Here is a 23764-nt window from a genome sequence, read left to right as displayed (position 1 = left end):
TTACAAATTGTTATCTGGCCCCCTTGTTACAGCTCCGGGCTACTTTCCTTTCCACTTCATCTCCCTCTTACCCCAACACATAGGTTCTTCTGTCCTTCTTTAAAATATCTGCAAGTTTCTTATCCTGGGATCATTGGCCCAGCTGTTCTCTGCCTGGAATGCACTACCCCAAATACCATAGGGCTCCTATCCTTCCCTCCTGCAAGTCCTCACTGAAATGTCTACCCTGACCAACATGTTTAATATTACAAATCGTCCCCCTTGCCCTCTTCTCTCTCTCATTTTCTCCATTTAATATATAAACTTTTACTCTGTTATATTGTTTATGTATTCATTTATTTTGTTGGTCATATATTGTCAGTCTCCCCAGCTAAAGAGGAGGGTTTGTTTTATTGTTTTGGGGTTTGTTTGGGGTTTTTTTTTTGGCATGTTTTGTTCACTTGGGAATATCAAGGTCCCCAAATACAGTAGACACTTAATAAATATTTGCTGAAGAAATAAATTACAGAATGGAAGAAAGGAAACAAAGCGAGTATCATTCATTACATTAGGAACTTTGTTTTCTGCCAGCTAATCCTTGTCTGAATTATCTTCATTTTACAAAAAAAAAAAAAAAAATAAGGTTGAAAATGTAAAATATCTGTGCCGTGTTTACACAGAAAGTAGCAAAAGGCTCAAGCCTCCCTGTAAAAGTAAATGGAAAGACTGAGTCACTGAATTCTTTCTGAACAGACCTCTAAAGTCCTATGAAAAATTTTGTGCAGCGATCCTTTAAAACAATGAGCCTGAGAAAATTGTTTCAGTTAATGCTGAAAATACAATGATTTTTTAAAAAGGAAATGCCAGGGCTCATATATTATCGGAAATTTGAAAAATGCCTTCTTACTCTTTTAATTTTTCAGTTCTCATTAGCTTATACATTTGTTTATCATACCAGATGAGTCAAAACGTGGAATATTAATAAATGTAACACCATCTGCTCCAGGAAAAAAAATTGCCAAAAGGCCCTCTCTTGATGGAAGTTTTCAAAATAGGTCCCCAAAGAGAACATAAAGCAGTCTTCCTCTTGCCAGAAACTAAGCAATGAAAAATGTACCCTGTGCTCTTCTTCACAATGATAAATTTGTGGTAATGCTAAAAACAATGTCATCATGGTCAGAACCCATTCTGATAGAGAAAACAATGTGGTTCCATTTATTTCAGTTTTTGATAAATATAGCTTACCCAAAATAAATGATCACCTTCTCCCCCAAGAACATAAAACATTATAGCGCAGTGCTTACCCACTGGTCTCTAGCCTGCTTGGAAAGTGCTTCATAAAGTGCTGGTGTATTATATGAGTAATATGAAACAGATAAATGTCTCCTATTTCACCACCTCTTAAAAGTCACATTAAGTTGAGTGAAAATTCAGAGACCATATGTGCTGCCTTGTACTTACAAACAATTTAAGATAATATAATACCATTTACTTGGGGCTGTGTGTATATAAACAGCCAGAAAGATAAAATCGGCCTGGCTTTTTCCCAGAAGAACATAGGACAATCTAATAAAACACTTTAGCAGATGTTGAGTCACTACTGTTTTATGTGAGTACTTCCCTTTTTCCTCTTTCTATCACTTCATAATTATTAAGCCCCTGTTCAAGTCACATGTTATTTTATGTGGCCCTCACACTAATCCTTGAGATGTAGACTAGATGATATTATTATCTTCCCTCCTACAGCTTTAACTGATGTCGCATCTGAACTCTCAGCAGTACTTCTCGGAGATGGTATAATTCTCTGATGGCACTATATTACTATGCTGTAGAGGTATTATTCCTCCACGCCTCTGATTCCTGCATTCTGGCTGTTTCCTTTACATTCCTTCTCCCCTCGTCCATGTCTGTACTTCTCATATAGTTCCTTTTCACTTGAAATGTTCTTCAGCCCCAACCCTACCTCAGTTACCTTAACTAAAAAGGAATGAACCTGGCCAGTGTGGTTCAGCGGTGAGCATCGACCCAAGAACCCTGTCAGGGCACATGCCTGGGTTGCTGGCTCAATCCACAGTAGGGGGCATGCAGGAGGCAGCCGATCAATAATTCTCTCTCATCATGATGTTTCTATCTCTCCCTCACTCTCCCTTCCTTTCTATGAAATCAATTTAAAAAGAACACATATATTAAAAAAAAATCTTGTTGCATTTCCTACTTAAGGGCCATAGGTTTAAAAAGGAATGAACTAGTGGTGCTTCCTTCATAGACTGTTGTGGGTATTAAGGGAAGTGGTGTATGTATAGTACTCAGCGCGGTGCCTAGCAGAGTAGAATCACAGAGCATAACCCATGTACTCTTAAAGGAATAAACAACTGCCTTTGTGTCACGATGGTGCAGGCTCAGTGGCATGAATGGTGTAGCTGCTTGGTAATGGGCATTGAACTAGGAAGTGAGGGTTGTGCTCTAATTGTGCTAGGTGAACCATTTTCAATATCTTTAATGAGTAGGACAAAACATTACTCTTCCCCTTGTGCACTTTTCTTATATGTGTGGGGTTTGTTCCTATATTTTTTTTATAATAAAAGAGTATTTATTTGCTTAAATATATATCAGTAGCTTAATTGAGGAATACCTATAATACATAATGATGCATAAAATTCAAGAGCTAGTAGATGTGGAAAGAGAAACAGGAGGGAAATCCATGGAAGAGGAATGCATACAATTTTGGAACCAGCCTTAGGAAAAGGTGAATCTGGGCCTTAGAACAGTCTGGTATGTTTCTAAAAGGGAGGAAAACTAAGACTGTGTAACAGGTGCGATGGGAACATAGAAGGAATACTGTGGGGCTGAGAAAGTGGCTGCAAAAACTCTGAGTCGTAAAATGAAAAGCTTTTGAAGATTCGGACCGAACAGCAGCATAGGAGGAAATGCCTGAGTAGGCTGATTATTTGCAAAATAATAATTTAAGAGTCTGACTAAACCAGAGGAAAGGGACTCTGAAAAGAGGTTGGCAAGCCCATTAATTAATAGAAATAAATAGAAATTAAATGTAAAACACTCAGTATAACTCATAACATATATGTAAAATTTATTGATAGTCTATTGGTCTTAAAGTGATGACTTTAATGTTTTATTCTAACAAAATACAAAAATAGTTTTAAGCATTTTATAGACTCCTGAAAAATTGCTTTACTGTTAGCACGTGCATTTTTCTATAAGGATTTCTTTAGATTAAAGCCCTCATTATAGGGATGGAATTCTGCATTAATTCCATTTTACATATAGAAAAATTGAGATGCAAATAAATAAAGCAAAAGTCTCATACTTGTGGGAAATACTTGTGTGCAAGCTGAAAATGAAGTGTATGTATCCTTACTCTATTATCCTCTTCAATCAATCATTCATTCAACCCGTTTAACAGCCTGTGTGCGGGGTTCTGTGCTTGGGACAGGAAACAGCAAAAGCAAAGAAACAGTCTCCTGCTCTCAGATTGTTCACAGTCCACCACATGAAGCAGACAAGCAAACTCACTGTGAGCAGAACAGTTTTGCTGTTATGGGCAACAACAACAAAACAATGGTGTGCAAGACTGTGATAGGCACAGGCCCTGGGCACTGTGACCGCAGGGGAGGAACCTGTCGTTCAGCCGCAGGGAATCAGGAAAGCCACACTGGAAGAGAATCTGGAAAATGAAAAACAAAAGAGGAGTTAACTAGTGTACAGGATAGGGGCAAGGTAAAAGTGGAGCACATTGTATTATTTAGATTCATAAGCTATGTTTTTCCCCTTCATCTGCAGTTTGACCGGAAGTCATATTTTTCAAAGTTGTTCCCTACAAATGTGCATCTGTGATAATCCTTCCCCCTGGCACTCTGCAGTACTAGTAAATCATTCTTTATGCTTAATTAATAAATGAATCTTTGAATACAGTTTCAAACTCCCCTATAAAATGTAACCAATAACAAAGAACAAAAATAAAAGCTAAATTAAAAATACTGCTCTGAGTTGGCTCAACTCTCTGAGGGGATTTTATTTAGGGAATCTAAGCCAACAATCTATAATAATAAAAGCGTAATATGATAATTAGACCAGACATCTTTCCAGACGTCCTTCCTTCCGGACAAAGCCATAGCAGGTGGGGGCCGTGGCAGAGGCAGCTGCCGCCATAGTGCGGGCCAAGGCCCTTGCACAAATTTCATGCATTGGGCCTCGAGTCTGTAATAAACCTGGAAGGGCTGGGTCCAATGATAAATGGATGGCTGTGAGTCCCCTCTGGAGTAGTGTTAAGAATGCCCCATAGTCAATCCTTGTCCTCTTCTGGTGTGGGTATTTGCCCATTCAAAAAAATCTACACTAGAAAATTTCAGGGGCACGAACACAACACTTGGCCAATCAGAGTCTCTGACCAGAAACCCTCAGGACATATAGTCCAGGATGACAAGCTTTCTGAAGAGTTTGAACCAATGTGATTTTTCAGAAGGGAGCATAGATTTAGGTCAGGATAACAAATAGCAAATACTTATACTACCATTAACCGTGTCTTGCCCATGGCAGACACTGTTAATTACTCATGATTCTATTTCCTAAGTAGCCCCAGGACCCCTTTCAGAGGGACACTTGACCAGTTGGCCTCCCTGATAGTAGCATCAAGCAAGCAAGCAAAAAATCCCACAGGATTTTATTTTATTTTTTTATTATTATTATTATTAGTTAAGGTATTACAAATGTGTCCTCATCCCCCCCATTAACCCCCAACCTCCCCCACACACAGAAGCTCATGCTCCCATCCCCCTGTTGTCCATGTCCATTGGTTTGGCTTATATACATGTATACAAGTCCTTTGGTTGATCTCTTCCCCTTACCCCCGCCCTCCCCTACTTTCCTTCTGGGGATTGACAGTCTGATCGCTGTTTCTCAGTCTTTGGGTCTGTCCCTTTTCATCAGTCTATGTTGTTCTCTATAATCCACAAATGAGTGAGATCATGTGGTATTTATCTTTCTCTGACTGGCTTATTTCACTTAGCATAATGCTCTCCAGTTCCATCCATGCTGTTGCAAAAGGCAAGAGTTCCTTTTTTTTACCGCAGCATAGTATTCCATTGTGTATATGTACCACAGTTTTCTAATCCACTCACCTGCTGATGGGCACTTAGGCTGTTTCCAAATCTTAGCTATGGTGAATTGTGCTGCTATGAACATAGGGGTGCATATATCCTTTCTGATTGGCGTTTCTGGTTTCTTGGGACATATTCCTAGTAGAATCCCACAGTATTTTAATCTCAGCCATAACATGTTAGCTCATATTGCCCCTCTATAAAATAGAATTGATGATTCCTACTTCACTTGTTTATTATAAAGATTACCTAAGGTATCTAGGAGAGCATCTGACATATCATAGACACTTATGCTCCTTTTTTTAAATGCTGGCATAAGTGCCCATCAGCAGATGAATGGATTAAAAAATGGTGGTACATCTACACGATGTAATACTATGCTGCTGTAAAAAAGAAAGAACTCTTACCATTCACAACAGCATGGATGAACATGGAGAGCATTATGCTAAGCAAAATAAGCCAGTCAGAGAAATAAATATCACATGATCTCACTCATTTGTGGAATGTAATGAACAACATAAACTAATTAACAAAAATAGATCCAGAGACAGAGAAGCATCGAATAGAGCATCAAACTTCAGAGGGAAGGCAGGGGAGGGGGGATAAGAGATCAGCCAAAGGACTTGTATGCATGCATATAAGCATAACCGATGGACACAGACACTAGGGGGGTGAGGACATGTGCTGGGCGTGGGGGTGGCTGTGGAGAGCTCAATGGAGGGAAAAGGAGACCTATGTAATACCATATGTAATTCTTTAAACAATACAGAATTTAAAATTTTAAAAAAGGAAAGTAAAGTAAAATGTGGTCATAAACAGAAATAAGGCAGCTTCCAGTTGAAGCAATTCCCAATATAACTTAACTAACATTTGGATAGAAACTAAAAATTTTATTTGAGGCTGTGGTCAAGGTATGTTTTCACACTAAGATAATGTTAAAAATCAATCAGCTTTATCATATGCCTTCTCTGCAGAGGACTTGGGGTGCTTTTGTTTTTTTCTGGCCTAAACTAAAAAATGTTGCAATTAACAGCTTTCCTGGGAACAGTGAATCTGAACTTTATAGTTAGATGGCACTGGTTTAAAATGACTTCTGTTTACTGCCTTCCTCATTCCTTTCCTCTACCCACACATCCCAGATTCAATGAATTATTCAGAATTAGGTTAATCAGTCAATCATAAAACATTTATCAATACATAATCAATACCAGGAATATTTCTAATATGAAACATGTCACACTGCTAGGTAGTAAGTGTTTAAAGTGCTTACTTTGTTTTGTCCTTTCTTAGTTAGTAGAATTTGACTAAAATTTAGATGTAATGCACTGAATTTAGCCTTCTGTCTATAACAGTACATAACAGTTCTGTAATTTGGAACTTCTTATAGGAAACAAAAAATTTTGTTGAAAATGATTTGATCCATTTGCCAGATGATAATTATACACTTTGGTTATATAGTAAATACATTAATTTGTAAATTGCTATGTTAACTGTATGAGTGAGACACTATGATCAGTACTGGGGATCCATTTGTGAGCAAAAGAGATAAAGTCCTTTACATCAGGGTGCTTCTAGTCAAGCAGGGAGGACAGACGACAGACCTTAACAATATTCTCTCTCCCTCCCACCCTCCCTCCCTCTCCCTTTCTCTATCACTCACACATAATTCCAATTCTTCTGAACTATAGATGTTATGAAAACCTTTAGCTTAGCCTGAGTGAACAGATAGTATTACAAGATTGGGGATATGGACAATGCAGAAAAAATCTGAGTCTGCATCCCTTTGCTAGCTCAGACCAACACCTTAGAGATCCAAAGCCAGAGTGGTAAAGAGAGGAGGAAAGGCATTTAGGAGGTCTGCGATGGAACACATTTGAATGCAAGCCTGATGCTGTTAGTCACCAGTCAACACCTTGTACTCTGGGCAGAACTATTGTTCATGTATCAATGTAGTACACCTGAAGTGGCCTAACCAGCAGCTGAGGACACGTACATCTGATTCTCAGAGATTTTCAACAGTAACCTCCTTTCCTCAAAAATATACCAGGAATAATGAAGCTTGTTAAGGAGTTCCTGCCTAGCCTACTTACAGAATATCAGGCATCTGTCACAGGATCTTTGACTTCTCACTCTTACTGCCTGAACAGACACTTGGAATAGGGTTTGTAAATGCAATAGTCTAGGACGATTAATACAGTAATGTTAACTCTGTAACACTAATAACCAAACTGTAAGCGTGAGCACCAGTCATTACTGAGGGGTCGTATCATTTTAGGGGTGTCCAGGAAATCAGGGGCCCCTCCATTTGGTGTATCCAAACACATTGGTGGAATCACAAGATGAGCATAGATAATACCATTTTGGCAGTTCACTTTCCCTTTAAAAAAAACCCAACAATTGCATTTTCAATATATATTTCACTTCAAGCTATGAAAGGATGGATTGTAGTAGAGAACCATAGAATATGGATCAAGCATGAAAGGGGATGGAAGTGAGAAGTGGATAGCTACTTAAATAGATGTGATCAGAAAATAGGCCATGGTTTTCTAACCTATGGCTATTTTGCAGTTCTAGAAACCAATGTGATGAGTGATGCGTATCTTCTGAGAAACATGTTTGCTATGAGGGAACTTCACTGACATGATCTAAGATTCTTTAATCTAAAATATGATGGCATATGCTAACTTGATTAAATTTATGATAAAACTATAAAATATATACACTATAGATTCTTAGTAAAACTCTACATGCCCTTCTGGTATGTATAACTTACCAGTATACTAAGAGTACTTCCAGTAACTTACTATTGTACCAAGAATGAAACGGATAAAACAGAAAACTATTAAATGGAGAAAATGCCCAGAAAACCATTAAATAGAAGAAAATAAAGAAGAGAATTAGGTAGAATACTGGGCCATTCAGGTGTTTGTAGACCAATGCACATAGTAAAAATAGTAATCAATGAAAATTTAGATGTACATTACACTAGGGTTAGCATTACCTCAAGATTCTGAGATTTGGTAGATCATGTTCCATGATAGGACTACGGCAATGGAAGGATATTACTCCTTGTACAAAACAGGTCTAATAGGAGTGTGTGGGTGGTGGGGGGAGGGAGGGTTGGGAGGGGAAGCATAGAGGGAATATAAGAGGATGATATACCACCAGGATAGGTATCTGTAAACCTGAAGCTCAAAGCTCTTTGAGTAAGGATTTAAGAAAAACTAAAACCGAAGTGTTGTTTTCAGAGGAAGGGATGCTGGACCATCCAATTAACCACTTTGCTTTGGCTTCTGCCACACTTTGTTCCTTCTAGGACTTCTCTCTATCTTATGACTTCCCTCACATATCCTCTCCTTGCCATTCCCTAAGGTTGGTATCACACAAGACCTCTAGGCTCTGCCCTCATCTACATCTATGAATTTCCTCATTGATTTGCTTTCATTTCCATGTCTCTTACTTCCTCCTATAAACAGGTGATTCTTAAAGCTATAACTTCTGCCTTAATATCTCTTCTAAGCCTCTATTTCTATCTTCTCAGTAGGTCATAGATACTTCAAGCACAACATTTCCAAACTGGAACTAGACACCATTCCCATAACATGTGACCCTTTACTTCCTACAGTCTTTATCCTAGTTAATAGCATTGCGACCAACTTGGTTAGAAGCCTCTCTCCTGATTCTGTCTGCCTTATAATTTCTTTCAATCCTAGTTCTAAAATGTCTTTATTAGCTAAATGTTTTCTTTAGTACAATGACTTTTAGTTTTTTCTCTACCATCTCTTGACTTTCCTCTTGTGATAGCCTTTTTGACCCATTTATTTGCCTCTAGTCTCCACCTGCCTTCCTGACCTGCCTTTCTAATCCATCTTCCCCCACCACTAGTCCTGTCCATGAGATAATAGAAAGCTTTAGGTAGGATTAGGGTGATCACATCCTGAAATTATTATATAAGACATTTTTACACTGGATGAGAAGTCGACCTCATAATCTCTAAGGCTGGGTTGCCAACCAAGGACCAATTATGTAGTCATTGAGCTTGCTTATTCAAACTAAGATTTCTTTATCTCATTCCCAAAGTATTGATTCAAAAATATCCCGAGTTTAGACCCTCGAATTGTACTTTTGTAGGCTCTACAATAAGTGTGATGAACATCCATTTTTGGAAATTCAAGATCTTATCCAATTATAAGTTCAGTGATTATAACACTCTAATCAGAATCCAATTTGCTATTCCAAGAAAATAGTTACCAAAGTCTTTGTGCAATGGCAGCATCATTAAACAAAACATAAAGCCTTCTGAGTGCGCATTTAATGAAAAAAAGCATTCATTTGAATGTATAAGTTCTGGTAAACTTGTGAAAATTATCCTATCACATGAGAAGCATGCTTTATGCACATTTCTTCCTACACATATATCTAATGGGCTTTTTCTTTAGTTTCACAAATAATGTTAATTAGTTTCACATGAACACTTGAAGTAAAAATAGTGGTGAATGTTATATGCAAAACATTTAGTAATTAGGGTGTTAATTTACATTTATATCAAAGCAATTAAAATTTAACAAAACAGCAGGAAAAAAGAAGAGAGTAAAATGAAAGCCCTTAATGTAAATATTTAGATTTTTCCAGTTGATTCTCTCTAGCTAATGAAAGGAGTTCTGCTTCAGGTATCATATAACGTTTCCTATATCAGTAAATTACTGGGACATTAGTAGCTTGTGACCAATAAGGAAACTGGTCCCTATAAAATTAACTACAGTAGGTAGTAAATTTCATTTTCATATCGGTGTTAGAAATAAATTATTAGAAAAGAATAAAAATAAGAATGACTAATTCCTATTTTACTGTTGCAATTAGTTCCTACAGTGAACAAATTTATAAATATGAAGCATAACCCTGTGTTACACTAAGGTCTCAGAGGCTGAATTCCTACATATATAAGCACATATGTGAACATAGGTGCCTAAAAATATGGATGCAGGTATATTCATTAGCAATGATGTATACATTTATTTATAATTAGCAACATTATGTGAAATAACTCTCTTATATTAATTTGGGCTATCCACAAACACTTTTTTAGGTTAAAAGCACTTTGTTTCAATATTAAATGTACATTTTTTAAAATAAAACATACATTTTCCTATGGAAACTATCTTGCAAAGTGTGCTGAGGATCCTCGGCTAACTCACAAATCCTATTAAACCCATAGTGATGGGGCGTCAATTGGGGAAAAAGGAGCCTTATGTAAAACTTTAGATAATAAAAAAAAAACACATAGTGAATTTAACTATAACACTAATGGGACTCTGAAACCTGAGATCTTGAAGAAAAAGACTGGCAAGCCAAAAATAATGAAAAAAAGAATGTTCCCTTTCCTTTTATAACAGAGCTGCCTTAAAAATATTTTGAAAAACCCATTGCTTCTTTGCTACCATTACTTATTGTTACCTCCCTTAACTCCCAGTAACCGCTGATTTTTGTAGCCACTTCCTACAACACCCTTGATCATAAAATATGTGGAGTTAATAGGAAAACCTTATACCTATATCAATTAGGATTTGGTTTGGCTGCATATATCAGGGAAAAGAAAAAAAAACAAAACAGTAGTTTAAGCAAGGCAAATGTAATGTACATAGTCCAGAGTTAGTCAGTGGTTCTGTGGTTAATAGGGACTCGGGCATTCTCTCTCTATTTTCTTTTCCATAACCCAGAACATGTTTTCTGTCCTTAAAGTGATCTTATCTTCCAAGATAACTGCTGGAGCTCTAGCCAACATGTTTGTTGTCAGGCAGCAAAAGGAAAAAGCAGGGAAGGACAAAAAGGGTCTCACCAAGATGAGACGTTTCCTTTAAAAGAGTTCTCTGCTTTCATCTTATTGGCTAAAAGATAGTCACATGGAAAACCTGACCTAAAAGGCTGCTGGAAAATACGCTTTAGCGGCATCTTTTACCACGCCCAATGAAATTGGTCTGTTCCTGAGGATAAAGGGGAGAAAATATATTGGCAAGCAATTAGTAATCTCATGTTCCTCAAATAGCCACTCCTCCAGATTACTCAACTCCTTTCCTACTCACAATAAAGCTATCTCAATTCTATTTTTTATATCTAATTCACAGGAATGATCTTTCTAGATCAATGGTTCTCAACCTCAGCTGCAAATTTAGAAGTACTTAAAGTGCCTTTAAAAAATTCTGATGCCCAGGCCAATTAAACCAGAAACAATGTTAGTGAGACTCAGGCCACAGTGATTCATAACAATATCTCCTGGTGGTCCCATTGTGCAGCCAAGTTCAAGAACTACTGACCCAAAGAAATTTTAAAAGAAGGCATGGAACCCAAATGATACCACATTTTGTCACCTTTTTCTGTTGTGTAAAAAAGTGACATTAAAAACAAACAAACAAACCCTGCAAGCCAAGAGTGGAGAATAATTTGGGGAGTGTTGGCACGTGCCATAGAGACCAACTGTTTGCCTTTGGAATCAGTTTTCCTCTACTACACGCTCCTTTTTTTAAACACTATCTTCTCTTCTGTAACATTGGAATCATATGATTCTCTGAAAACCCTGATTTTTCTATATAGTAGATTCAAGGACAGCATAGATTGATCCAATGTTGGTCATCCTTGATGACTTTTCTCTCCTATATCCCCACATCAATTTAAATACTCTGTATTGTTTCAAATAACTCTCAAATCTGCCCACACCTTTATCTTATCCAAAATCCACATAGCAACCAAAGGCATGTTTAAAACACACACAAATCTGACTGTGTCGTTTCCTCTACATAGATCCCTCCAATGACTGCCCATTGATCTAGGACTCTGCCCTACAAGATTCCCTTCAACCCACCTCACAGCCTTATCTTAGGCCACTCCTCACACTCTTATATGGTGACCTCCGTTCTTGCTTCCAGTGTCTCCTGGCTCTTTCCTTACAATCAATCTGTTTGCCAGACCTACTGAATTCCCAAATGAAGCTAAACCAATACTTTCATTTGCTAATTCCTGTTGAGGGAAGACATTATTGCCCCCATAGACTGGGTCAAGATTCATACTATACTTCTTTTTTTAAATATATTTTATTGATTTTTTACAGAGAGGAAGGGAGAGGCATAGAGAGTTAGAAATACCGATGAGAGAGAAACATTGATCAGCTGCCTCCTGCACACCCCCTACTGGGGGATGTGCCCACAACCAAGGTGCATGCCCTTGACCGGAATTGAACCTGGGACCCTTCAGTTCGCAGGCCGACGCTCTATCCACTGAGCCAAACTGGTCAGGGCTGATACTATACTTCTTCATGGCCCTTATTGCAGTTGTAATTCTTCAGAAGCACCCACCCACCCCTGATTATTTTTTATGAAGGCAGGAAACATGTTCATGTTCTTTACCATTTTGTTTTCAGATCCTAGAACAGCTCCTAGCACAGAATATGTATTAATAATACGGAGATAAATATTTTAGAAGTGAATATAGGAAGAAAGGAGTAGCATGGGATTCTAAGATTGGAATGGTAGATTGGAGACAATGTGAAAGGATCCTAAGCAACGGCTTGTAATTCCGTCACAACTGGCACGAGTAAACGTTTCTTCCTTCTGTTTCAATATGTGTCTGTGTCTCTGCAGGTTGTGAGTTGATCCCAGTACAGTACCTTCGCTGGGGTGACCCTGAGCCCATTGCAGCTGTGGTGTTCGCCTGCCTCGGCCTGCTGGCCACCCTGTTCGTCACGGCAGTCTTCATCATTTACCGCGACACCCCAGTAGTCAAGTCCTCCAGCAGGGAACTCTGCTACATTATCCTGGCTGGCATCTGCCTGGGCTACCTATGCACCTTCTGCCTCATTGCAAAGCCCAAACAGATTTACTGCTACCTTCAGAGAATCGGCATTGGTCTCTCCCCAGCCATGAGCTACTCAGCCCTGGTAACCAAGACCAACCGTATTGCCAGGATCCTGGCCGGCAGCAAGAAGAAGATCTGTACCAAAAAGCCCCGATTCATGAGTGCCTGTGCCCAGCTGGTGATTGCTTTCATTCTCATATGCATCCAGCTGGGCATCATCGTCGCCCTCTTTATAATGGAGCCTCCTGATATCATGCACGACTACCCAAGCATCCGGGAGGTCTACCTGATTTGTAATACCACCAACCTAGGAGTCGTCACTCCTCTCGGATACAATGGATTGCTGATTTTGAGCTGCACCTTCTACGCTTTCAAGACCAGAAACGTCCCGGCTAACTTCAACGAGGCCAAGTATATCGCCTTCACCATGTACACCACCTGCATCATATGGCTGGCCTTCGTGCCCATCTACTTTGGCAGCAACTACAAAATCATCACCATGTGCTTCTCAGTCAGCCTCAGTGCCACCGTGGCGCTAGGCTGCATGTTTGTGCCGAAGGTGTACATCATCCTGGCCAAACCGGAGAGAAACGTGCGCAGCGCCTTCACCACGTCCACCGTGGTGCGCATGCACGTGGGGGATGGCAAGTCATCCTCGGCCGCCAGCAGGTCCAGCAGCCTCGTCAATCTGTGGAAGAGGAGAGGCTCCTCCGGGGAAACCCTAAGGTAAAAGCTGTGGGGACCCTGTGGGCGTGGGCCGCTATTGGCTGAAGCAGTGACATTCGCTTCCTGGGCCTTTTAAATGGAAAATACTTGAGTGAATGAAGCTCTAGGGAGCAGGGTGTTGGGAAGGGGGCTTTGGACATTTGAGTAGTTTTTGTGGGGTTAATTGGATGTGGACCCAGTGACTCAGGCCAAGGCAGAAACACAGAAGCTGAGACCTCTGATAAAGCAAAGAGTTACCCCAAAACGGGGTGAGGTCAAGAGGGCAGAGAGAGCACAGTTAAGTCATTGAGCCATGGCAAGGCCCTCCAGGTCCTGAGGGGACGGAGATACGTTGTGCACTAAATTCTAGTTCACCAGAAAAGATTACAGAAAATTATTAACAAATAAGATGATGCTGAGAACAGAATACCAAGAGCCTCACACATCCAACTGCGCTTGCACATGCCCAGCGCATAGAGACATGAGAATATAGAATTGATATTCTAGTTCTTAATGGGAAACTTGAACTCTTTGAGAAATGTCTAAGTAAAGGAAAGAGACAAGTGAACACAGTAGCTTTGAATATACTCTTTCTAAACAACCAGCCAGTCTCCCACTTTCTCTGTTGCCCACAGTCCCTTCCCATCTACCCCACCAAGTTCAGTACCACAGGTTTTGTTACTGGGCAGTTGCCATCTGAAAAGAATCTGAAGTCAACAGTCAGTGGTTTCCCCCCATGTCAGGGACTACCTTATATGATAAATGCCCCCTAAGATACTTCAAAAGGCAATGAAAACACCTTATCAGTGGCTTGGGAACAAATTTGAAGGTGTTAAAAAGGCTACATAAGTTATTTGGTTGGGAATAAGGATATCGTCTCTTTAAGAAGTACATAGTCTGATGGGAAAAATAAAATAAAAGGGGGGCGGTGAGGGGGGAGGCAGATGGAAAACATGCCAGCAGGTTTGAGATATGGGAGGCTTTCTGTGTATAGAACATGACATCTCCAGGATTTATTGAAGAAATAGAAGACATAGTTATCCCTGAGGTTTACAGTTTAGTTGACTACCTTGCACCAGGTGCATGGAAAGATATGAGAGGCATACAGGAATTAGAAAAGAATTGAGTGGTAAGGATACATATTAATAATGCATCATTTTGATGTACAAAAGAGCTAGTCAGGAAATCATCTGCTAAACTCTACAGAGATTTGACAAGTTCCCTAAACTCTAAATAAATAAATAAATGCAAGATAAATGGCTAAATAATATTGCTTGAACAATGCTTTTAACTATCATTTAGCCTACATAAAAAGTTCTATTTTCTATAAACTCTAATCCCTCAAAGCCTGAGTTGTGGTAATGGTAAAGATTCTGTGTTTGCTGAGGACAAAAAGGGACTCACAAGATACTTAGAGTTACCCACATGGCCTGATTCATTTGCATTTTTAACATGTATCCTTGCCACTTTCAATTCTTTTCTAATTCCTGTATGCCTCTCATATATTTTCATGCCACTTGTGCAAGGTAGTCAACAAAATTGTAAACCTTGGGGAAAACCACATCTTCTATTTCTTCAATAAATCCTGGAGATGTCATGTTCTATACACAGAAGCCCTTCCATATCTCAAACCTGCTGGCATGTTTTCCATCTACCTTCCTGACTTCTCTCTAAAACATTCATTTTCAGGAACTTCTGCAAGATCAGCCTTTTATGTTGTCTAAGAAAATTTATTTTGTCAAACTTAATTTATCAGCCTTTCTTTAAACTGAAATAAGTCTTCATAAATAAGTCTTCAATGGCATCCTGATAGAGGAAATAGTTTGCTACAGGGACAGAATTGTGAGTCTGTGCCTAAGTACCCCCAGACTCTCTAGGGCGGGCTCCTTAGAGAGACAGCATGGAGCAGTGGTGAAGAGCACTGACTTTGCAGCCAGGTTCTCCTGAGTTTGAGCTGAGACTTCATCTCTTCATCTTCCAAATTGAGATTATAGCACCTACTTCATAAGATTGGAAAGAGAGAAAGGAATAATGTGTGTAAAGTCCAGGCACACAGTAGATACTCTACTAAAGGTAGCAGGATGCAGAACTAGATAGCACTGGGATTGGATCCTGGCAGCACCACTTGCTAGCGGTGTGACATAGCTGTAGGCCAATCACTTAACTTCTCTGGGCCTCGGCTTCCTCCTCTGGTAAATAGAGATGATGAAATACATACTTCATTCAGTGGTTGTGAGACTAAATGGGTTCATATGTGTCAAGTGGATGTCATACCTTCTCCCCCTTTTAAGCTACAACCTTAAGCAATAAATTAGATCCAAACTAAAATTCCTTCCTCTATGCCTCACAGGAGCTCTCAAAGTAAGTATTTCTTCTTTGTGATCCAAACTCAGGTGTTCATAACACTAGCATAATAATTATCACATTGAAGAATATGACTGGTTATGCATGGGTTTACCTCCCTGTTTAGTTTATGGTTTTATAAAGGCCAGTGTGTATTGCATTGCCTATCACATTGGAGCTTAAATAATGGCAAACTAGTGAACTTGGGTACTTCTCATACTTTCTCATTTTATTCTAAATTACCCCCAGTACTTATGCTTCTCTGGCTTCAATTCTGCAATATGTCATGAGCCAATTTATTGGGACCCAGGGTACTATTTAAATTTGAACAAAGTACTTCAGTTCATTTCTTCCACTGTGAAATGGTAGATAAGTAATCCTGTTGTGAGGAGTAAATTCAGTGGTATGTGTTAAATTCTTAGTATCAGACATAAAAAGTACTCAATAAATGGCAGATAAACCTTTTAGAAATGTGTTCAGTTGCAGGAAAGATTAAGCCAGATTTTCAGAGGCCTATATGACTTGTTTGGTTTCGTTTTCCTCATACCACAGGAAATATGCAGGTAAACTGTTCCTAGTATTCCTCCATGGCTCAGTGATTCCAGAGCTAACATCTCTGCTATTCTATGCACCTTCTGCTAAAGGCTGCATGTTGGCTGTCAAGGTTCTATGCATTGCATCCTTTTGTTAGGGAAAAGAGTATTCTTAGAGTCCCATAAAAATTACCTTTATGTTTCATGGACGAAATCATCTCATATAGCTATCCCTAGCTGCATGAGTATAAGAAAGTGTGCATTTAGCTTTTATATCATCCATCATAATGGAAACAGAAAGGGAAAAGGGAATGGTGTCAAGTGCTATTGGATAAACCAGTAAGCAGTACATAATAGTAATAGTGGTAGTAGTAATAGAATTGTCTCATGGTCACAAAATATTGAAAGTAGAAGCAATAATCATTCCCATTTTTCAGATGAGGAGTTTGAGGTCCAGCATGGTTAGAAGACTTGCCCATAGACTAGTCCGTTATGAAGCTCTTTTTATATCAGGCCTCAGCTTTTTGGCACTTGAGCTGAACATTTCCCAGAATGTATTCTTTGGAAAGCTATTCTCACAAACTGCTCCATAAAAAAACTTATTTGGTTAAAAGAACAACAGCCTCTGACTACTCTCCACTTTTATTGGAAGTAAACACTAAGAAGTCTTGTGGAACTAAGGAGTGTGGAAACTAATCAGTCATCTATTAATTTTTTTCCGATCTTTTCCCAAGCTTTGGAACACCGGACTATTTTTTTCAAGTAACTCTATTAACATTCCAGAGAATCAATACTAAAAAGGAGACTCACTGGAAGAAAATTCATCAGAACCAAAAAAAAGTAGACATGTTCCTGAGGCCTGACTTGTAAATCCAATCTGCTGTGAGGCTAGCAGAAAGAGCCAATTTCTACCTCTGGTCATGGAGATCACTTCTGTTTTCTGAACACCTAAGGGAAGAATATAACTAATTTCAGCAGATCTAGCCGTTTACTGGGAAGTTAAATAGGTTCACCCTAGAACAGACAAAAGAAAAATATCCAGTCAGTCATTCAATTCACTGAAATAGCAAAGGGAGATTTTTATTTAAAAGGCAGTGAGTCATGAGAGATTTTTTTAATATAGAAACATACCATTTATGCCATCAATGTATAGAGGTCCCTGTGATTAACACTTTGGTTCTAGGCACTAATTTCCAGCACATGTGGTGCAGCATCAAATCATTGTCAAGCAGTTAATGCCAAGTTTCTACTTAAGGCCCTCACTTCGGCTGCAGATTGACAAACACAAAACCAGTTCTGGCCTAAATAAAGCATTGAACAAACTCATGAAAGCATGAGTTGAAAGTTCTGCTCTACAAGATTCAGAATTTCCAGGGTTGTGAGGCTGAGGTCCTCAGTGGGCCTTTCATAGCTAAATAATAACAGAGGCATATAACCCTGTATCAGAAATTTTCTCAGAAGGTAAAACCCGCCCCTAGGAATTCCGGTGGCAGAAACATTAGTATTGCCTCCACCTTAATTTTAGAAACTGCCATTTGCCACTTTTGTTTTAATTAACTAATTAACTTTGCTTTAATTAACATTGTCATGAGGGCCCTCTTAGGCTGTCTGCTCAAGCAACTGCTAGTCCTTTCACATCCATAGCCCAGATTATAATTTGCCTGAAAAATTGTTTCTCTTGTGTGAATTCCAATATAACCCAACTATGATCAGAACTTTGATGATTTCCAATTGCTTAGATTTCATTAAGGGGTTATTAGTCTGTATGGAGTGATGTTTCTGCCATTTCTCTCTCCTTGGAACCTTCTACCTCTTCCTACTGTCTCTTCAGATCCTTTCTGTTTCCTAGGCCCACATTCCTAAACCCTGTCAGATCAGGCCATCTCACAGACTTGCCCGCATCTGGACTCAGAACATGTATTATGTATGCCGTACATTTAGCACACATTCCTCACATCTTCTTCATCTATTATTTACTCAAAAACATTCACTGAGAACTGAGCATTGCCAGGAACTGTGCTAAGCCCCAGGGATTTGGAGGTTGTTTTGGGTATATGCGCAGTATTTTCACAACTGTGTTTCATATCTCCCTAGGTGCCTAGCACAGTGCCTGACAGGTTGCATTGCTCAGTGGTAGATTATGAATCTGATGGGCAACAGCTCTCAGGGATCACACCATCATCCCAGTGAGAAGACCACTCACTTTGTTGACTTGAGTGTCCAGATTTCATATGACAATGCTTTGTTCTTAAAATATGAGAAGAAATGCATTTTTTTCTAAAACCAAACTTTTTCTTTCATTGCAGTTTCCATTGAATCCCTGCTCTGTGCCAAGCACTGTTATAGGTTATGGGAATGCAGAAATAACTGAAAAAATGGTCTTTGAGGAAACAGATAAGCTCAATAAAGTAATACAGTTATTTGATAGGAGTCTATGGGGGAACCAAGGGGCCAGAGGTAGAAGCAGTACATTCTACCTGTTGGGAATTAGAAAAATCTTCCAAAGGAACCAATTTAAACAAGAGAAACTCTTTAAACATTTTAATCCCTGCTTAGACATCTTCAGGGTTCTCCACTGACTAAGATAGGACAGAGCCAAGCTTCCTCTGCCTGGTGGTATGACTTCTTGTCCCCTGGTCAGCCTGGCATCTAGTCACTTCCTGTCTGACTTTCCATACTGACCCATCACAGTTTTCTTGCATTCAGGCCTCTAGTGAGGCATTGATAAAGGTATAATATACACCTGCTCCATCCACCCTCACGTCTCACATGCCCAACTCATAGTCACCTTCCATATCACTTCTCCTGGGAAGCGTGTCCTGCTCAGACTCCATTAGGTCCCCTTCCTTATGAGCCCTTATCATCCTGTGTTATAATTACCTGTTTACTCGTAAGGCTCCATGACACACAGGTGCATGTACTATGAATTTAGGAAGCACAAGGACCACGTCTTATTCATTTTCTGTGCCACTGGCATCCAGCAGAGTGCCAGGCACTGTGAACACTCGAAAATGTGGCTAAGTGACTGAATGAATGGATAAATAATGACATTTGAGCTATGCTGGCATTTACCAGTGAACAGTCAAGGGCTGAAGATGGTAAATAATTATATTTATTGAGCACTTGCTATAGGGCAGCAGTTCTCAACCTGTGGGTCGCGACCCCTTTGGCAGTTGAATGACCCTTTCATAGGGGTCGCCTAAGACTATCCTGCATATCAGATATTTACATTACGATTCATAACAGTAGCAACATTACAGTTATGAAGTAGCAAAGAAAATAATGTTATGGTTGGGTCATAACATGAGGAACTGTATTTAAAGGGCCAGAATGTTGAGAACCACTGCTATAGGGCCAGGTACTGCTCTAAGCCCCTTACATCTATTAACTCTTTTAATACTCAAACAACCCTCATTTTACATAAGAAGAAATTGAGGCAAGTGGAGGCTAATTTGTTTGTTCAAGCCCATACAGAGAATGAGTAGAAAAGGTAGCTGGCTTCAAAGCCCATGTAGGTTCCCCATTCCAGCTCCTAATACACTGTAGCCTGAACTGAGAAACACTGGGATTGAATGGGTGTGGAGTGTGATGCACCCCCGAGGAGTTTCCCTGAAAACTGCCCCTAGATCAGTGTTGCACTGTACTTTCTGATGTGGCCATTCCTTCCACTGAGCCTGACTGCATTTCCTTTTGTTGCTGCATGAATAAATATGCAGACACATCAGATACAACATTTGAACTTCAAGGACTGCCTGAAATTTCCTGTTTAGTGATGATTTTTAAATGTCTATGTAGATTGCATTTGTGAGAAAAATCTGACTCATTTTTACATCTTATGTATATTATAGTTATTATTATTATACTAGAGGCCTGGTGCACAAAAATTTGTGCACTCGGGGGGGTCCCTTAGCCCAGCCTGTGCCCTCTCGCAGCCTGGGACCCCTCGGGGAATGACCACCTGCTGGCTTAGGCCCGCTCTCTGGGAGATTGGGCCTAAGCTGGCAGTCAGACATCCCTCTGGCAGCCCGGGAGCCCTCGAGGGATGTCCACTTGCCAGCGAGGAGCAGGCCTAAGCTGCAATCGGACATCCTTAGCGCTGCTGAGGAGGCGGGAGAGGCTCCTGCCACCACCGCTGCACTGGCAGCCATCAGCCTGGCTTGTGGCTGAGCAGAACTCCCCCTGTGGGAGTGCACTGACCACCAGGGGGCAGCTCCTGCATTGAGCATCTGCCACTGGTGGTCAGTGTGTCATAGTGACCAGACATTCCCAGTCGTTCTGCTGTTAGGATCAATTTGCATATTACCCTCTTATTATATAGGATAGAGGCCTGGTGCATGGGTGGGGGCCGGCTGGTTTGCCCTGAAGGGTGTCCCAGATCAGGGTGGGGGTCCCGCTTGGGTACCTGGCCAGCCTGGGTGAGGGGTTAAGGGCCGTTTTCAGACTGGCCACAGCCCCTTCAGGGTTGGGGTCCCTGCTGGGGTGCCTGGCCAGCCTGGGTGAGTGGCTGATGGCTGTTTGCAGGCTGGTCAAGCCCCCCAGTGGGGACCCTCACCCCATGAGGGTGTGGCCAGCCTGGGTGAGGGGCTGATGGCTGTTTGCAGGCTGGCCATGGACCCCAGCCACCCAAGTGCCCAGTGGAGGCTGGCTGGATGCAGGTATCTGGGATTTTTTTATCTTCTATAATTGAAACTTTGTTGCCTTGAGCAGAGGCACAGCCAGCCAGGGCAGACAGGAAGCTTGGCTTCCTCCATCGCCGGGGCAACGAAGCCTCCTGCTTGCTCCAGCTCCCTGGCTGCTGGTCGCCATCTTGATTGGGTTAATTTGCATATAGTCACTCTGAGTGGCTTGTGGGTGTGGCTTGTGAGTGTAGCGGAGGTACGGTACATTTGCATGTTTCTCTTTTATTAGATAAGATTATAACTAGGGATTATGAGTATTTGTATTACTTTCTTGACTAATTCTTATTTATTTATTTATTTATTTATTTATTTATATGCCTGATGTCATATAAAAGCTCACAAAATAGGGCAAAGAATCCTGATGTTTCACCTTGGTCCAGTCTTTTTAGAGTAATAACAACATACCAGGTACAGTGCTGAATTCTAGGAATGTAGAAGCAAACAAGACACAAACCCTACCCTGAAGAGCAGCTCAGAGAAGAGACTAACTCATACAGAAATCATGGATAGAGGAGAAAATGCACCGAGAAGGTCAGAGGTCACCAAGGGAGATCCTGGGAAGGTTTATCCAAAGGGTTGAACCCAAAGGACAATGAAGTGAGCCAGGTGAAAACCAGGGGGTATGTGTTCTGGGGTACAGCATGAACAAGAGCCCAGTGGCATGGTGCATGCAGGAAAATACAGCATGTACAGTGTGTCTACAGGTGACAGGAGACAGGCTGGAGAAGTTGATAGAGGAGAGGCTCAGCCTGAGGAGCCATCAGTCAACCACCTTCCATTCCAGTTCCCTCGATCACTTTTTAGGGGTCTCTTCTCTCTGTTTAACCCACTACCCTGTCAGACATCCAATTCCTCATAGCCATGGCCACCTCCCCACACCAACTTGATGCTTCCCCACCCACCCCAACAAAAACTCTGTGTCTTCTCCTTTTCTCTGTGCTAAAGAGAGAAAATAATTTGTGCTGTTACAATAATGGTTCTTTGTGACTTGCTTCCTACATTATGCTGCAAACACTTATTGGGCAACTACTTTATTACAGAGACTGAGAGATTATATATATATATATTTGTTGTTGTATCTTCACACAGTATTTTATAACTGAAAACAGAACCTCCATCCATAGATAAGAAAAATAATAACTGAGACACTTGCTTTATTTGCTGCATATTCATTTGATAAATTCTAAAATCCCAGTTTAGGATTCAAACCCAAGTCCATAGGTCTTCAAAGCTCTTCTTCATTCTAACATTGGCTTTCTGATTCATTGATTTTTCTCAACCATGGATCTCGCTTTGTTGTTGTTTTTCATAAACAAGTTCACTGTGAATATATTTCTGTCTCATAAAATATTCATATTTTGATTCTGATTTTTACTCCCAGAGAAACGACCTTAAAGGTGACTTTTTTAATTTTTTTGCATAGAGTCAGATGAGTCAAGGTGACATCATGGAACAAGGTAGCCCATCAGCCCCTCTCATATTATGACCTGGCAGAAGTAGTGTGTGCCTTGTCAGCAAAGACATGGATTCCAATTTTGGCTCTGCCACTTACAAGCTGGGACCCTAACAAAAGCGCTTAACTCTCAGAGCCTTTCCAATGGTTCTCAACCTTCTGGCCCTTTAAATACAGTTCCTCATGTTGGGACCCAGCCATAAAATTATTTTCATTGCTACTTCATAACTGTAATGTTGCTACTGTTATGAATCGTAATGTAAATATCTGATATGCAGGATGGTCTTAGGCGACAGCTGTGAAAGGGTCATTCGACAGCCAAAGGGGTCATGACCCACAAGTTGAGAACCGCTGCTTTAGACAGTGGGACGATATTATGCATTACAGCCTGTGTTATGTTCACAGGGTCACTGTGAGTATAACACAGAGTGCATCCCACAGTCCAGATCCATGAACTGGGAGTTTCCAATTTTCTAATTATGGAGTCATCTCAGTACACGTCTACCCAAAGCACAGCTCCAGTGATATAATATGAAAGGTTCCATGACATCATTCTGCAGGAAAGCTACTGAGATGAAAATATCCTACTTTGGGAATCTGGCTTCAATTACTAGTCAATCATTGCCATATCTTGGGGATCCACTGCCTTCCAAGTTCCCATTATATTTTTAGGTGGGAGGTTGAGAAGTTTCAGTTAAATGCATTTTTTTAGAACTCAGGCTTTCCCAGAATTTAAGGATGACTTGGAGGTGTTGGCCATTTTTTCTCATTCCCCTTGTGGTTTTGTCAGGCATTTATATCTCTTCATGAAATAAAAAAAAAATATTTTTTACCTGATGCAAAACATATTGATCCATTTTATCCAATGCTCAGAAATTAAGTAGCAAATCACTGTGGTCAGTTTTATACATAATGTAATACGAAGCTCTCTTTGGTAAGGCGAGTATATACTACGTTCACTTATGTTTAGCCAAGAAAAGGAAGCAATTGAAGGAAATCAGGAAATCATCACTGCATCCCCCAAGCTTGCTGTCTGGCCTGTTCTGTACCGTGGTAGGAGCTGCCAGAGAACGTGACTCCCCCTCTGCTGAGTTACAGTGCCACAGCCAAAAT

At 40.3% G+C, this 23764-nt stretch overlaps 1 protein-coding gene across 1 annotated transcript in view; it reads left to right on the top strand.

Annotated features, from left to right (window-relative positions):
* The window catches only part of GRM5 (glutamate metabotropic receptor 5), a 417272-nt gene that overhangs the window by 353579 nt on the left and 39929 nt on the right, over window positions 1-23764 (top strand). The window contains exon 7 of the mRNA XM_081100132.1: window positions 12725-13664. Coding sequence (XP_080956258.1) covers window positions 12725-13664 — 940 coding nt within the window. The remainder of the gene's footprint in view (window positions 1-12724; window positions 13665-23764) is intronic.

Source organism: Myotis nattereri, assembly GCF_964212035.1.
Source record: "Myotis nattereri genome assembly, chromosome: 9".
Taxonomy (NCBI): domain Eukaryota; kingdom Metazoa; phylum Chordata; class Mammalia; order Chiroptera; family Vespertilionidae; genus Myotis; species Myotis nattereri.
Note: the sequence above shows the minus strand (reverse complement) of the source record. Positions and strands in the feature narration are given on the sequence as shown.